General features: G+C 39.0%; 1 protein-coding gene across 1 annotated transcript; it reads right to left on the reverse strand.

Annotated features, from left to right (window-relative positions):
- Positions 1-1,760: 1,760 nt before the first annotated feature.
- Positions 1,761-2,744, reverse strand: LOC131146038 (NDR1/HIN1-like protein 26). The gene has a single exon (XM_058095301.1). The coding sequence runs from the start codon at positions 2,652-2,654 to the stop codon at positions 2,013-2,015; it is 642 nt and encodes a 213-aa protein (XP_057951284.1). The 5' UTR covers positions 2,655-2,744; the 3' UTR covers positions 1,761-2,012.
- Positions 2,745-15,574: the final 12,830 nt, after the last annotated feature.

A 15,574-nucleotide genomic window follows, 5' to 3' on the forward strand; every position in this document is an offset into this window, starting at 1 on the left:
CAAGCTGATTAAAGGATTAAGAATCTCAACCAGGACTTCGCCGGGGAAAGAAAGTTGCAGCTCCGAAGCCTGCTGCAAAGAAAGCACTGGCTAAGGCAACTTCTTCAATGAGTGTGAAGCCCAAGAGCGTGAAATCTTTTTTTTTAAAAAAAATTGTAAATTTGCTGATTTTTGTGGTTGTATTTGGCGTTAGAATCAGATTTTGATGTGTTATGTTTGTTTTTTTTTTTTTACGGCAAGATGGAGATGTTAAATCTTTGTTCTCCATCTCTATCTTGAGGGGGCGTATTAGAATTGTTAGTTTGTTAATAATTGTTAATTTGTTAGTTGTTGATTTAGTTGTATTTTTCATTTTATATACTAGTATAAATACTAGTATAAATAGCACTGTAAACTAATCTTCTTTTACCAATTTCAGAATAATAGAGCTTATTTATTTAACATGAAGAGCATCCACAAAGTGTATTCGAATGATGACGCTCTAGCTGAATAACACATCATCTTAAGAAATACATGCGCTATTCAGTCATAACAAAATTTTAAGCTTTAGAGATTTTTTAAGAAATAAAATTAGGATCTTAATAACCTTTAGAGGAAGTTAATGGCCTTGCGCACTATTTAGCACAATGTACTCATTCTATTAGCAGAGATTTCTTTTCAGGATCTCCTTTTAGTTTGGGGCTTCATATGAATAATTTGAATCCTCATCTAATGCCTAATGGTGAACGTTTAAAGTTCCAATGAAGATCTGTATTCTTCGAGGAGAAAAGAAAAAAGTTTGCCTTTATTTATTCAGAGACACTGTCAACTGAGAAGAAAATCTCACTTTTCTGTCAAGAAAATGCCAGAATTAATACATTAAAAAAATAAAAACTAAACAAATGGGAATTCAGCAGCTGTCTTATATTTGCCACTGTTCTCAAAGAAGAAAAGAAAAAGCATGATGGAGTGTAACGAAATTAACAAAAAGATGAGTGTGTTAGGCTTTTAAGACAGTGTAGAATGAGCATATTGTATGAATCTCATCTCATCGCGACTCCTCATGAGAATGTTTAAGCTTTTAAGACAAGAGGCTATATAGCCTTTTGTACGTATGATCCTGATCATCTCCTCGGGAGAATGATTGCATTCAAATTAAGACAGGAAAGAGAAGACAAATTTCAGAAGAAACAGAGAGGTCAGGGACCCAAGCATGCCTGCCTTCCAGCAGTTGTAGTTTAATTATCATGCGGGCCAACACTTCCATTACCCTTACCAGCCTGCTTTGTATTATTAAAGCGGAGGGATTGACCTCTACGCCACACCCTCCCACATTAAAAAAAAAATGATAATTCAGAAAAAAGGAGAAGGGATTGACATGGAAATGAAAAATGGAAATGAAGTAAAGAAGGGAGGTTCCTTAGTCACCAAAGCTACTGATTTCCCGCCTTCTTTATTTCCTCCTTTTCTCTTCTTGGGAATCTCATCTGTATCATCCCCTCCCCCCTACTGTTCCTCTCTCTCTCTCTCTCTCTCTGTTTGTTGCAGCAGACACATTCTTTCTAGTTGCCCAGAAATTAAAACACCCAATCAATTAAAGAAGCAAATTTATAAAGATGAAAGAATTCCTCATCATCCTTCCACTTCCAAAACCTTTTTCTCCCCATTACTCTATCTCCACTCGTGACATACATCACATGCATCTAAATTAAAGCTACCGATTAAAATGAACTTTGTAAGCAACCATTATATCCCAAATACACACACACACATCCATCACATGCAATCCCAAATATACCTTTTCTTCTTCACTTATATCAATAACTTTCAGTCTTATCAACCACGCATTTTTTAAACTTAACTATACATCCATAGACTCCTCCCTCCCAAGCACATTAACAGAACAAAAATCAAAGCAACAGCAACCAAACCAACCAAAATTATTCAAACCCAGCTCCATCAACATATCTCAACATCCACACATATATATATATATATATATATATATATGTATATGTATGTATGTATGTATGTTAGACATCAGTAGAACACTGAGTCCCTTGCTTTGTGCTGAGCGGACCGGAGGGGATGGAGGGTCCAAAAGCCATGACCGCAATACAGTTCACGTCGAGATGGTATCGGCCGGAGACCCAAGTCCCCACCTTCCACCGGATCCTCCCGTTCAGCTTCAAGCTGAGGACCATTCTTCCGGCGGTCTTGTCACGACCCACTTCGTAGCCGAAGGAGGGGGCGACGGGGACGGCAGTGCCTGCGAGGGATGCGGTGAGGAGGTTGGTGTCCTGGTGGCCCTGGTAGAAGGGTGGGAGGGAGGCGTGCAGGGTGATCTGCTGACCCTTGTAGGAGGCGTAGGCTTGGAGGTCGTCGTAGTAAATGCCAACTTTCCGGTTTGGGTTGGTGGAGACGAGGGTAACTTGAATGGAGGAGTTGAGGAGGAGGCGATCGGAGAGGTTGAGCTGGTAGACGTCTGCCTGTTTGAGGGAGAAGAGGGGCTTGGTGGGGTGGAGGATGAGCCAGACCAGGAGGATGAGGGAGAGGATGGAGATGAGCAAGGTGGAGAAGGCGTAGAAAAGCTTCTTGTAGTGCTTGCGGTCGATGTTCAGATAAGCTTCCTTCTTGGCGCAGTGCTTGGGAGATCTTATGTCCAGTTGAGACATTTAAGTTCTTAATTTGCAGAGAGAGAGAGAGAGAGAGAGAGGCAAGGGAAGGAGCTGTACTTTCTTTTGAGCTCTTGAGGAAGGAGGATGGATGAAGGGAGAAATTCATTTATAAACTTTTTATAAGGGAGCTAGGTAGCACTGGTGAGGAGGGGCTGGTAGAAAATTAAACTAGCTAGAAAGTAGCAATAATTTTGCTCTCTTCTTTTTGACTGGTGGTTCTCTCACTGGTGCCTGGTGGTGTGGAGGATGGTGGCTGTATATGATAAATATCTTAGTGAGGTTTGGTTTGTAAAATATAATAAATAGTGGTGGGAATACGACAGTGAATTGGATATAATAGTTTACAGTATAAATTGTGCAATCTTTTTTATTAGAGAGGTTTCGTGCAGGAAGTGGTTGAAGCTATTGTGCATCTTCTCTCGGTCCCTTGTTTACATATTTCAAGTGAGTAATCCTTTTTGAATAAGCAACAAAAGGCGATGTTATTAAAAGCGTGCAACTGAGTATATAAAATTGACATTATTTTAATTAATGGGAAATAAATAAAATTATAGTCCATTTGAGAAATGACTAGGTTAACAATTTTTCTTTTTATGGAGGATTGAAATGCTAACTTTATTTATTATCTATCAAAAAATCTTCTGAGAAATAGAATAACTAAGGAATAATTTTAATAAATCTCAACATTGGAATCTAAATTTATATTGTTTCCCTATATATATATATAGTCTTCTTTATCCTTCCTTACAAAAGATATACAACATTTGATTATTTGTTATAAATATAATTTGAACAAAAGGCATTAACCTTACCAGAGGTTTGACAAAAAAATGCACAAACATCTTGAGATAAAAAAAATTTATAAGCCTTTTGGACATTAGATTTTTCAAGACATTTATACTCTTTTACTTGATGACAAATTTTTTTTTTTTTTAGGAAAAAAAAGAAAAGAAAGAGTACTAGCGTCTTTAAAAAAACAAAATGTATAGAGAAGAAGCCCTTAAAATTTTGAAAAGTTCCATATTTTTGCCAAACCCTATTAAAAAACCTTAGGAGCCGTTTGCTGTCACTGTAAAAAATTATGCAAAAGAAATCATAAACAAAAACTAAAAATCATAAACTAGCAATTACCTATTTGGTTAATATTTATAAAGTTAAAATTAATTAAATAATACGTTTTTTATCTTTATAATCCAATAATATTAAAAAATATGATTAAACTAATAAAATTGAAAAATAATGCACATTAAAAAAATGCTATAATAAAAAATAAAATTTATTATAGTTATTTAATTTACCTAATTGTTATAATTTCAAAGTTTATTTTATAATAAAATTTTATTGGACATGACAATTGAAAATTGTAATTGGCTTTATTTTTATTTTTTGAAATTTACGTATATTTTTATTGCAATTATATTTAAATTCATATGATCATTGTATTAAAATTTTAATTTAAAAATGTATAAAATGAATCCAAAAAAAACTATTTTTAGAAATTAAAATGTTTGGCAGCAAGTTTTTTTATATAATTAAAAATATATATTACTATGAATAAAAATTACAGGGGGAGAGGCAAAAAAAGCCTCACAAGCTGGAAAACAAAATATGTAAGAAAGAACAAGAAAGGAGAGAGTGCAAAGACCAAACATAGCCAAAGAAGAGTTCAACCTTGCATCTTACACAGCCAAACCGAGCTTAAGAGGAAGAAAATAATACACAAAAACATTACATTCAGGACCAAATATTAAATCGGTAGCTTCCAAGTCCGCTGTAGTGATACGATCTATTGTCAATGGTGTCTTCTATCTTTCTCATCGAGGCAAAACTTTTTTGGATAACCCTTTCCATTTTTTTCTTTATAGCGATATAACGCTAACCTTTAGATTCCTAAAGATGGCATTGTTTCTACCCCTTCAAATGGTGTAAATTAGCACGGCAAAGGTCAATCTACATAGCCTGTGCTCGATACTTTTTCCTTTATAATTTTCAACCAATCATCTCCAATTTCCAGCCCATGAGTCGTTTAATCAAGGTATATGCTCATATGCATAAGTAGAAAACCCGCAATAGAAATACAAAACTCAGAGCATAAACAAAGACATTTTTATAATTTATTTTTTTTACTGTGAAAAGAATAGAAAATAAAAAATGGTAATGTCATCAAGAGAAAATTTATGTCTTTACTAAATCTTAAAATAATTTGAAAGAAAATTTTTTATTGTTTGCCAAACCTCCAGAGATAATTTCTTTTTTTATTTTTTTTGTGAAGAAAAAAAAAATATGAAAGTGTGTTTGGAATGGCCATTAAGCATGTCCTAGTGATATTGGTGATCACCAGCACAACACACACTAGTAGGGGACGTGGCATACAAGTTTGTAAGACACCTAGCATGCAAGGAGGATCACTTTAGAGAGAGAGAGAGAGAGAGAGAGAGAGAGAGAGAGAGAGAGATTGTCAATTGGAGGGTGATGGTGTGGTGATGCTATAGTGATGATGTACCGGGGAGGGAGAGGATAGAGGCTTTTAAAAGTTCTAATACATACAGAGAAACCAATAGCTACGTCTATATGTAGCCAGCCAGCAGTGTATACATGTTTAGCTTCCTACCTAAATCTAGCTAGCCTTTTTCTCTTTTTTCTTTTATTTATCGATCTCCCTCTAAGCATGCACTGATACATCTATCAACGAACCCTTTTGCCTTAATTTGTTCAATGAAAATTAATATTAATTCTTCGCATTTATATACATGCACACATACATACATACATACATACATACATACATACATCAATTTAAAATTATCTTTATATGTATATGAAATGAGATGGACTGATGAGAGTTGTTGAAGTACCTAGCTGTATGCGTATGCAAGAAAAGGAGTTCAAAAAAGAAAGGAAAGGAAAGAGGAAACATGGAGAATCTGTAAAACAGGCTTTTAGACTTTCAGTAGGAGTAGTTTTGGGCATGCTGTATAATGGGTCCAGGACAGCCGTTACTTTTAAGTTAAGGAAAGGGTATATGCAAAGGTAAAATTTTATATGTTCATGCATGGTAGACTACTGATTAGTTAATTAACTAATTAATTAGTTGAGAAATATAATTGAGATGTCATTTTTCATAGCCAGCAAACTTTAATTAACAATGCACTTACTGTAATGACCAGTACTACTAATTGAGTGCAATTAATTGCGTGGTTCTTCTGTATTGGCATGATGTTGTCCAGATATGTATGTGAACTATTGTGTTCTTTTTGTTCATTCTTCTTCTTTGATGTGTCGTGTTTCTTCATAATCTTAAGGCATGTTTCACAACATGACTCTCTATCAGTTAAGCAAAATAATAATGAACCATTGAATCCATTTTGCGCATTGGATGGTCAACGCTATCAACGGCTGAAATTCATACAAGGGCACATACAGTACCAGTGACCAGACCCAGACCATTGATTTCATTGTTTGGCTTTGGCATGGGGAGGCACCTTTGCTTTACCAAAGCTAAGGATGGACCCTCTGCTGTTGGGATATTCATAAAAATTAAAGAATTAATAATTGGGGGTGTTGAAGCAGTTCTAGCTAGCTCAGCTTGTGGTTTGAAATTAGGGGAAGTTGATTGATTTGCTTTTGGAACTCTTTTTCTTATTAATTATCATCAGTTATAATATTATTATTATAGTTATTGAGCCTTCAATCAAGAGAAAGTTGGTTGGCCCCATAACCTTAAGTGATTTCTCATCTGATCTTTCGTTCCCTCCTAAACAAACCTTTGCTTTTTCGTTCTTTCCCCTTCCTCTACATGCATGGGTCCATTACTTTTATTTTATTTGTTTGGTTATTGTGCTTGCCTATGTTCAAGCAATGTGTTACAAGTCATAATGTCTTTTTTGATGGACAAAAGATTTCAACTTAAAGCAGGAACCATCCTTGACCCCTCAATAGTTATTTCTCCCTAGTCTTCTGATGCACATGTACAGACCTGATTGCTTACAAATTCTAGCCACGAGGTTTGGTCGATACCTGGGAACTGACAATGCTATGCTTAATTGAACTAGGGCTACGAGTGCGAGGATGCTTTTTCGACTGTTGTTTCTGCAAATCAAAAAATTTGGTAGGAAGTGAGGTACAAAAAGTAAGGATTTTATTGTGAAAAATGTCATAGACAGAGGCATTCAAAGGTGGTATGCCGAGGGGGTGAAAGGAAACAAAAAATTGGGGATAGAAATAAGGATATGGAATATGGTAGACAAGAAAATCGATAAGAAGTTTGGCGTGTGAAGAAATTGGATAAAGGGAAAGAAGTTCAGAGAGAATTGATAGATCCATGCATTGTCGAAGAACCTGTAGAGGGGGCTCAGGCTCAAGAGGGTGCAACGACATCACAAATTTTGCCAATGGTTGAGACAGTTCCGCAACGTGAGATGGAAGAGGGGGAGTTTGTTCTTGAAGATCCGAGGCCTAAAGTGGAGACTTTGCAGCGAAATATAAATCAGCATGAGATTGTGCAAAAGGAGGAGAGTGTTGAACTAGTCTTGGGGTGCTCCTGACGCTGATATTTTGATAGTAGAAGATGGCATAGTAGTGCGTGATCAATTGATGACATCTAGTAATATGGTTATAGAAATTTTGGAACAAAAGTGTACCTTCATGGCCAGGTGTGTCCCACATAATTGTGAATCGGATAGGGAGGTGGAGACAAATAATTTAGAGAAACTCCCTTTGGAAAAAGGCTTTTGTTCGGATGATGATTTATATGTTCCGATTGTTAAGTTGAAGGATATTAATGGGCAAAGTGAGAAGAAGTCTTAATGGGTTATTACCCCTCCAAAGAAACTTGATTTATGATTAATACAATTCTCATGTAGAACGTGTGGGGTTTAGGCACGTCGAAAAATCGTTTACATAAGTTAATGAGGAATTTTTCGCCTTCTATTTTGGTTCTTTTAGAGCCATTTTCTAATGAAAGTCTGATGTCGTAATGGGCTGAATTTCTAAATTTTCTGAATTTTTGTGCGTATGCTTCAGTGGGGGGTAAAATTTGGATATTTTGGGAAGAGGAAGTGCACTTTGAGTTACAACATATATCTGATCAAGTTATTTCAGGTATTTTTAGTTTTGTGGACCAGATTTTCTTGGCTTCTTTTGTTTATGCTAAATGTCGTCAAACAGATCGCCGGGAACTTTGGAATGATTTAGAGTTTGTAAAGAGGAATGATTTCCCTTGGTTAGTGGCCGGAGATTTTAATATTATCCGTTCAGATTTAGAACGTATTGGTGGTCATATGAGGCTGTTATCGGCTATGGAGGAATTTAACATTTGCTTGGACAACTGTGGTCTTATAGATTTGGTTGGTACTGGCAACAACATGTCTTGGTGTAATGGTCACAGTGGTAATTCTTGGAGTTGGGCAAAAGTGGATAGGGTGCTCTATAATTCGAATCTTCTCTAAGTTTTGCCAAATATTTATTTTGAGTATGGAAAAGGAGGACTTCAGATCATAACCCACTGATTATTCGATTTCATAGAAATCTGCATCGGTATCCTTCTCCCTTCAGGTATCAGAATATGTGGAGCACGCACCAGTCTTTTAGTCTTGCGTGGAGGAAGCCTGGAGGGAGGAGTCTCATGGTTCGGGTTTAGTTAGACTTGCTGGTAAATTGAAACATACAAAAGTTGCAATTCGAAACTAGAACAAACAGGTTTTTCGACATGTACAATAGAACATTAAAAAATTGGAGGAAAGTATGGAGGCTCTAGAGGCTCAGCTTCAGGAAGTGTATTCGCTAGAAATGGAGGAAGATTTTTTCCTTACTAAACTCGAGCTTGAAGCATAGGAAAAGAGGGAGGAGATTCGTATTTCTCAGCTAGCCAAAAAGAAATGGTTGGAGGCGGGGGATAACAATACAAAGTTCTTTCATGCATTTGTGAACCAAAGGAGGAAGAAGACTATGATTCATTCATTGAAACTTCCAAATGGAGAAGTGTTGGATTCTATGGAAGTTATTCATGAGGGTGCAGTAAGGTATTTTCGAACTTTCTTAACAGGTGTATGACCCAATCGAACAGCTAACCTTGTTGATATAATATCTCCTATGGTTTCTGAAGAGGAGAATATTGATCTTTGTCGTGAACCGTCTGAGGTGGAGTTAAGGGATGCTATTCTTTCTATCTCGAGAAATAGTAGCCCAGGTCTGGATGGTTTTGGCTCGGCTTTTTTCTAGGATTGCTAGGATATTGTAAAAGAAGACATGATCGATGCAGGTAGAGATTTTTTTGCTGGGTCCCCTCTTCCTAAATTTTATTCTGCATCTTACATTATTTTAATCCCAAAAGTTCAGAAACCTCATAGTTTTGACAAGTTTAGGCCTATTAGTCTTTGTAGTGTTATCTACAAAATTTTTTCAAAAACTATTGTTGCAAGGATGACAGGTTTATTGTTTGCTTTGATTTCTCCGGAACAGGGAGCTTTCATTCCTGCTAGAAGTATGTTTGAAAATATTTCTTTGGCGCAAGAAATGGTTCATTCTCTGCATAAGAAATCTAATGGTGGAAATGTAATGATCAAAGTGGACATGGCTAAGGCGGTCGATTGAGATTTTTTAAACTTGGTTCTAGAAAGCTTTGGTTTCTCAAGAAGATTTTGTGGTTTAGTGGCAGAATGTGTTTCCTCTTCTTGGTTCTCCGTTATGATGAATGACACTTATAAAAGTTTCTTTAAACCTTCTCGAGGGCTTCGCCAAGGAAATCCTTTATCTCCTTATCTATTTATTATTTTACAGGAAGTGCTCTCTCGGCTTCTAAAGAAAAATTTTATGGAGAATAAGATAAGGGCTTACTATCATCCTCGTGGGGTGCTTTTGGTATCTCACCTTCTCTATGCGGATGACATTCTTATTTTTGCCAATGGCAAGAGAAGTTCCATTCGAAGGCTTATTAAGTCTTTGAAGAAGTATGATGATTGGTCTGGTCAATTGATAAATAAAGAAAAATCAAGTATTTTTTTGTCAAAGAGAATTGCTTTTGCTCGGAAGAGATCTCTGTTAAGGACGACTTTGCGGAAGGAGGTTTTCCTGCTACATATTTGGGTGTTCCTTTGGTATCGGTGTAGTAACCGGGAAAAAAAAAATTTTAAAAAATAATAATAATAAAATAATAAAATAAAATTAATTAATTAAATTAATAAGTAAAATGAATAGGAACAAATATATATATATATATATATAAATATTAAAGCATGTATATATATATATATATATATATGTGTGTGTGTGTGTGTGTATATATATATATATATATAAAGTATGAAAGCTTCTTCAAAAAGCTATACTTTAATTAAGGTTTACTATTATATATATATAATAACACAAGCTTCTTCAAGAAGCTTGCTTATATTTTTTTTGGAAGTGCTCTCTCTCTCTCTCTCTCTCTCTCTCCTACGACTCTCTCTCTCTTCGATTCCGGGCTAGTTTTACGCCGGATCGACAAACCGAAGCCACCACGACGCTCCTGGCAAAGTTCTCTACAAGTCTGCCGGAGTGGATCGTCAAGGAAATAAAGTTGGATTTCATACCAAATCCAAGGTAAGGTTTTATATTCAATATTTGGATTTTTGACAGTTGAAGAAAGTGATATACGCGTAAAAATACTAAACTTTAATACTGGAAATTTTCAATTCCGGGGTGTTGATTGGGAACGTTGGGAATCATCCCTAAGTTGAGATAAGACTTTTTAAGTCGAATTTGACTTAGTGGTAGTTATAGAAAATGTTGTACGTACGAAAATACTAAACTTTAATTCTGCGAGTTTTCATTTTCAGGGTGTTGAGTTGAGAACCTTGTGGGTACGGGGAAGATTTTCTTAGGGGCTTTTCAGGAATCAGGTAAGGGAATAAACTAAGCTAGTTTTGTTTTGAAAAAAATGTATGTATATATATATAGCATCTGGTTTCAGGAAAAATAAATATATTTATATATATGATTTATATTTGGAAAATATTGTTTAAATGATGATATGTTGAATACGTAGAAAATTTGTTTAGTGTGGCATGAGTATAAAAATGTTGTGAAATACTGTTTTTTTTTTGAATGGGGACGATATGGATTTCTATGATGGAAAACCGGCGTACGGGCCGAGATATTTTTATATGTATATGTGATTTGCCGGCGTATGGGCCGTGCTATGTGGATGAGATTTGCCGGCGTACGGGCCGTGCTATGTGATTTGCCAGCGTACGGGCTGTGCTATGTGATTTTCCGGCGTACGGGCCGTGCTATGTGGTTTGCCAGCGTACGGGCTGTGCTATGTGATTTGCCGGCGTATGGGCCGTGCTATGTTAAAATGTGTAATACCGGCGTACGGGCCGATGATTTTCATGATACACGTATATATGTGAAATGATATGATTGATGTGAAAATAAATGATATGAGATATTTATGTATCACGGTTTTAGTATATGTATATGATATCAGAACCTGGTTGGCTTGGTCTAGGCTAGCACTTGCACGGTACCGTTGCTATGTGTCCATGGTCTTCGTGATCATGATATTTGTGTTAACGCCGCTGTACGGAGTGGTGTGAGATTGGATGGTCGATGTGGTTATTTTCAAGAAGTGTGCTGTTATCGCCCCTGGTGTACGGAACAGTCTGGGTAGACCCATCGGACCTACAGACTACTGTTTGACTTGGCAATGGTCGGCCAACCATTGTCAGGTCCCGCCTTCGGGCCACACAACCCAGTCATGTGGGGGTAATACATGACAACACCCAGCTAACCTACCAGGGTTGTTTTTATGTTATTATTATTATGATATGAGATGAGAAATGTTTATGAAAAGGCAGTATGTTCTACCATGTTTTGATATGCATATGTTTTCCCATATTTGATAAACAGTATTAAATATGTTATGTATGGTATATGTAGAACACAGAATACTCATGTTGCCACACACTGGTATTAGTTTATTTCCCTTACTGAGAGGTGTCTCACCCCTAAATCTTATACATTTTTCAGGAGCCCCTGATAGGAGAGCGGGAAAAGCCCCGCTGATCTAGATCAGTTGTTTGCCCTCTTTGGAAGGGTAAGTTTTTGGTAGGGACAGTTAGGTTTTGTGGGAGGTTGTCCCTAGATTTCATTTTTGAGATGTATATACTGTGAGATAGTAATTGTAGTGACTCTGGTATGTGTTATGCACAATATGATGAGATGTATATGATTTTATACTTTCTGCTGCGTAGGCTTCTGCTGTATGTTTTGTTATATCCCTGGTGCCCACGGGCCCAGGTGGATTGTGACCTGCTGAGCTGGGATGTATAATGTGATGATAATTTATTTTAAAAAAAAAATATGTGAAAAAGGAGCAGGTCGTTACAGTTGGTATCAGAGCCTAGGTTGCTAGGTTCTGTAGACTTTAGAGTGCAGCAGGAACAATACCAGAGTTTAGGAAATGATTTGAGGTTTTGTTCTACAGTCTAGAAGCAGGACTTCCGTGATAGTTTCTGTGTTTTTCTTGAGGTGACGATTTCAGGAAAACCATAGTAAGCTATTGTCGGGTTGTGTTCCTAGAATGTAGGACTGGGGATTAACAATGAGTTAGAAATGTTGAGATGAGTGGTGAGGATAGGTGGGTAAATTATGAGGATAGGATTACTGAATTGCAACTGCTATTTTCTAGGATGGATCCAGAAGGAAATAGTGCCCATGCGAGTGGCAGTGATGGAGCAGGACCATCAGGTACAGCTAGGACCGACTCTGATGCGATATTACGTAGCGTGGCTCAGCAGGTTATGGCTGAGATTGTTAGGAGCTCGAGGGAGCAGAGTGGTCCATCTACAGGCCATGGGTGCACTATAGAGAAATTTACGAAGATGAATCCTCCGGCGTTCACAGGTGGAGTTGATCCTGTAGCCGCTGAGAACTGGATGCAGGAGATTGAGAAAATCTTGGATGTGCTGCAATGTACTGAGGAACAGAGGGTCCTCTTTGCCACTTATAAATTGACAGGAGAGGCTGAGAGGTGGTGGACTGCGGTGAGACTATTAGAGCAGCATAGGGTGACTCCAATAGCTATGACATGGGACCGGTTTAAAGATTTGTTCTTTGACAGATATTTTCTAGCTACTGTGAGGGAGGCTAAGGTAGAAGAGTTCCTGAGTCTAAAGCAGGGACAGCTATCCGTCCAGCAGTATGCAACACGTTTTATCGAGCTCTCTCGATTCGCCCCATACATTGTTCCTGATGAGGTGAAGAAGGCGAGGCAGTTTGAGAGAGGCTTGAGGCGGAGTATATTTAGGCAGGTGGTGGTGCTGCGGATCCAGGACTTCGCTGAGTTGGTCGACAGGGCGGCCTTGGCAGAGATTGGTGAGCGTCTTGATGCGGATGAGCAGGGACAGAGGAAGAGATCTGCATCTACGAGCTACCAGCAGGGTCACAGGCCGGGTCAGTGGAGGAGAGGTAATCATGGTAGAGGGCGGAGACAGGAGACGGGAGGACCCCAGGTGCAGACAGGGCAGGGTCCTCCAGTTTTTCAGACTTGTGGTAGGAGACACTAGGGAGAGTGTCGAGCTGGTGGTGTAGTGTGCTACCGCTGCAGTAGATCGGGACATATAGTGCGAGATTGTCCTACCCCGCCAGATGCAGCTCCGGTGTGCTATCGCTGCGGTAGATCGGGGCACATGGTACGAGACTGCCCTACTCCACCAGATGCAGTTCTAGCTCCTAGACCATATCGGGGAGGTTATCAGGCACCACGGGGGGGCCAGTAGAGGAATACGGCTCCAGCCAGGGTGTTTACTCTGACGCCGGGTGAGGCTGAGGCGTCAGGTGACGTGGTGACATGTATGGTCATTATGCTTTCTTTTAAAGTTATTGCATTATTTGATTCAGGAGCTACACACTCGTTTGTGTCCTTGGGGTGTATTAAATTATGTGAGGCTGAAACACAATCATTAGATGTTGAACTGTTGGTATCTACACTGACTGGGTCGGTAGTGAGGTGTGGTAGGGTACTCCGCGACTACCCAGTAGAGATTCAGGGAAAAACATTGTCTGCTGATTTGATAGTGTTAGACATGCATGGGTTTGACGTTATATTTGGCATGGATTGGCTAGCAGCTAATTTTGCCAGCATAGATTGTCGTGCACGAGAGGTGATATTTAGACCCCCGGGGGAAGCAGAATTCAAGTTTGTAGGGTCGCATGTACAATCCCCGCCTCAGCTAGTTTCAGCTATTCAGGCCAGGAGACTACTGCTGAGTGGTTGTCAGGGGTTTGTGGCGGTTGTGAAAGAGATGTCAGAGAATGAGTCGAAACTTGCTAGCATGCTTGTAGTGAAGGAGTTTGTGGATGTTTTTCCAGATGAGTTACCAGGCTTGCCACCCGACCGTGAGGTGGATTTCTCTATTGATCTACCTCCAGGTACAGCGCCGATTTCTAAAGTACCTTATCGAATGGCGCTAGTGGAGTTAGCAGAATTGAAGAATCAGTTGCAAGATCTGCTAGATAAGGGCTTCATACGGCCCAGTGTATCTCCGTGGGGAGCTCCAGTTTTATTTGTGAAAAAGAAAGACAGGACTATGAGGATGTGTATAGACTATTGGGAGATAAATAAAGTGACAATTAAGAATAGATATCCTCTACCCCGTATCGATGATTTGTTTGACCAGCTCCAGGGTACACGGGTGTATTCGAAGATTGACCTCAGATCTGGCTACCATCAGGTGAAGGTGAAAGCAGAAGACGTCTCAAAGACGGCCTTCAGGACTAGGTATGGGCATTACGAGTTTCTAGTGATGCCGTTTGGTTTGACGAATGCTCCTGCGGTATTTATGGACTTGATGAATAGAGTCTTCCACCAATACCTAGACCAGTTTGTTGTTGTTTTTATTGATGATGTACTGGTCTATTCTAGGAACTATGAGGAGCATGAGACGCACTTGAGGCAAGTTTTGCAGACACTTCGGGAAAAGAAGTTGTACGCCAAGTTCAGTAAATGTGAATTTTGGCTGGAGAAGGTCGTGTTCTTGGGGCATGTTGTATCTGGAGGCGGTATTTATGTGGATCCTAGCAAGATTAAGGCTGTAGTGAATTGGGCTAGACCGAGAAATGTCCAGGAGATCAGGAGTTTCTTGGGGCTAGCAGGCTATTACCGTCGTTTTGTTGAGGGATTCTCAGCTTTGTCAGGACCCTTGACACGACTGACGAGGAAGAATGTTAGATTTGAGTGGGACGATAGTTGTGAGCAGAGTTTTCACTAGCTAAAGCAGAGACTAATCACAGCACCTGTGTTGATCATCCCATGTGGGGGTGAAGGGTATACCATTTACAGTGATGCGTCCTTGAAGGGACTTGACTGTGTATTAATACAGCATGGCAGGGTAGTGGCGTATGCATCCAGGCAATTGAAAGAATATGAGAAAAACTACCCTACCCATGATCTTGAGTTGGCTTCAGTGGTACACGTACTGAAGATTTGGAGGCATTACCTGTACGGTGAGCAGTGTGAGATCTTCTCTGACCATAAAAGTTTGAAGTATTTCTTTACGCAGAAAGAACTGAATATGAGGCAGAGAAGGTGGTTGGAGCTGATTAAGGATTTTGATTGTACCATCAGTTATCACCTAGGGAAAGCAAACGTGGTAGCTGATGCGTTGAGCAGGAAATCCAGGGAGCCAGTGTTGGCGGCTATGGGGATCCAGCATCCGATCATAATGGATCTGGAGAGACTCGGCATAGAGTTGGTGGAGAGTGATCTCCCAGTATGTATTGCCAGCCTAGTGGTACAGCCTACCCTGCAGGAGAGAATTAAAGCTGCCCAGAAGGAAGATCCAGAGCTAGTGAAGGTGATAGACAGAGTACAGAGTGGGCAGGGGGAAGAGTTCAGTATCGCAGATGATGGAGCTTTGCAGTTCTGTTCTAGATTA

The sequence above is a fragment of the Malania oleifera genome, chromosome 13 (genome assembly GCF_029873635.1).
Source record: "Malania oleifera isolate guangnan ecotype guangnan chromosome 13, ASM2987363v1, whole genome shotgun sequence".
Taxonomy (NCBI): Eukaryota; Viridiplantae; Streptophyta; class Magnoliopsida; order Santalales; family Ximeniaceae; genus Malania; species Malania oleifera.

Excerpts from the sequence above, each read along its gene's own strand:
- LOC131146038 (XM_058095301.1), bottom strand. The coding sequence starts at position 2,654 with ATGTCTCAACTGGACATAAGATCTCCCAAGCACTGCGCCAAGAAGGAA.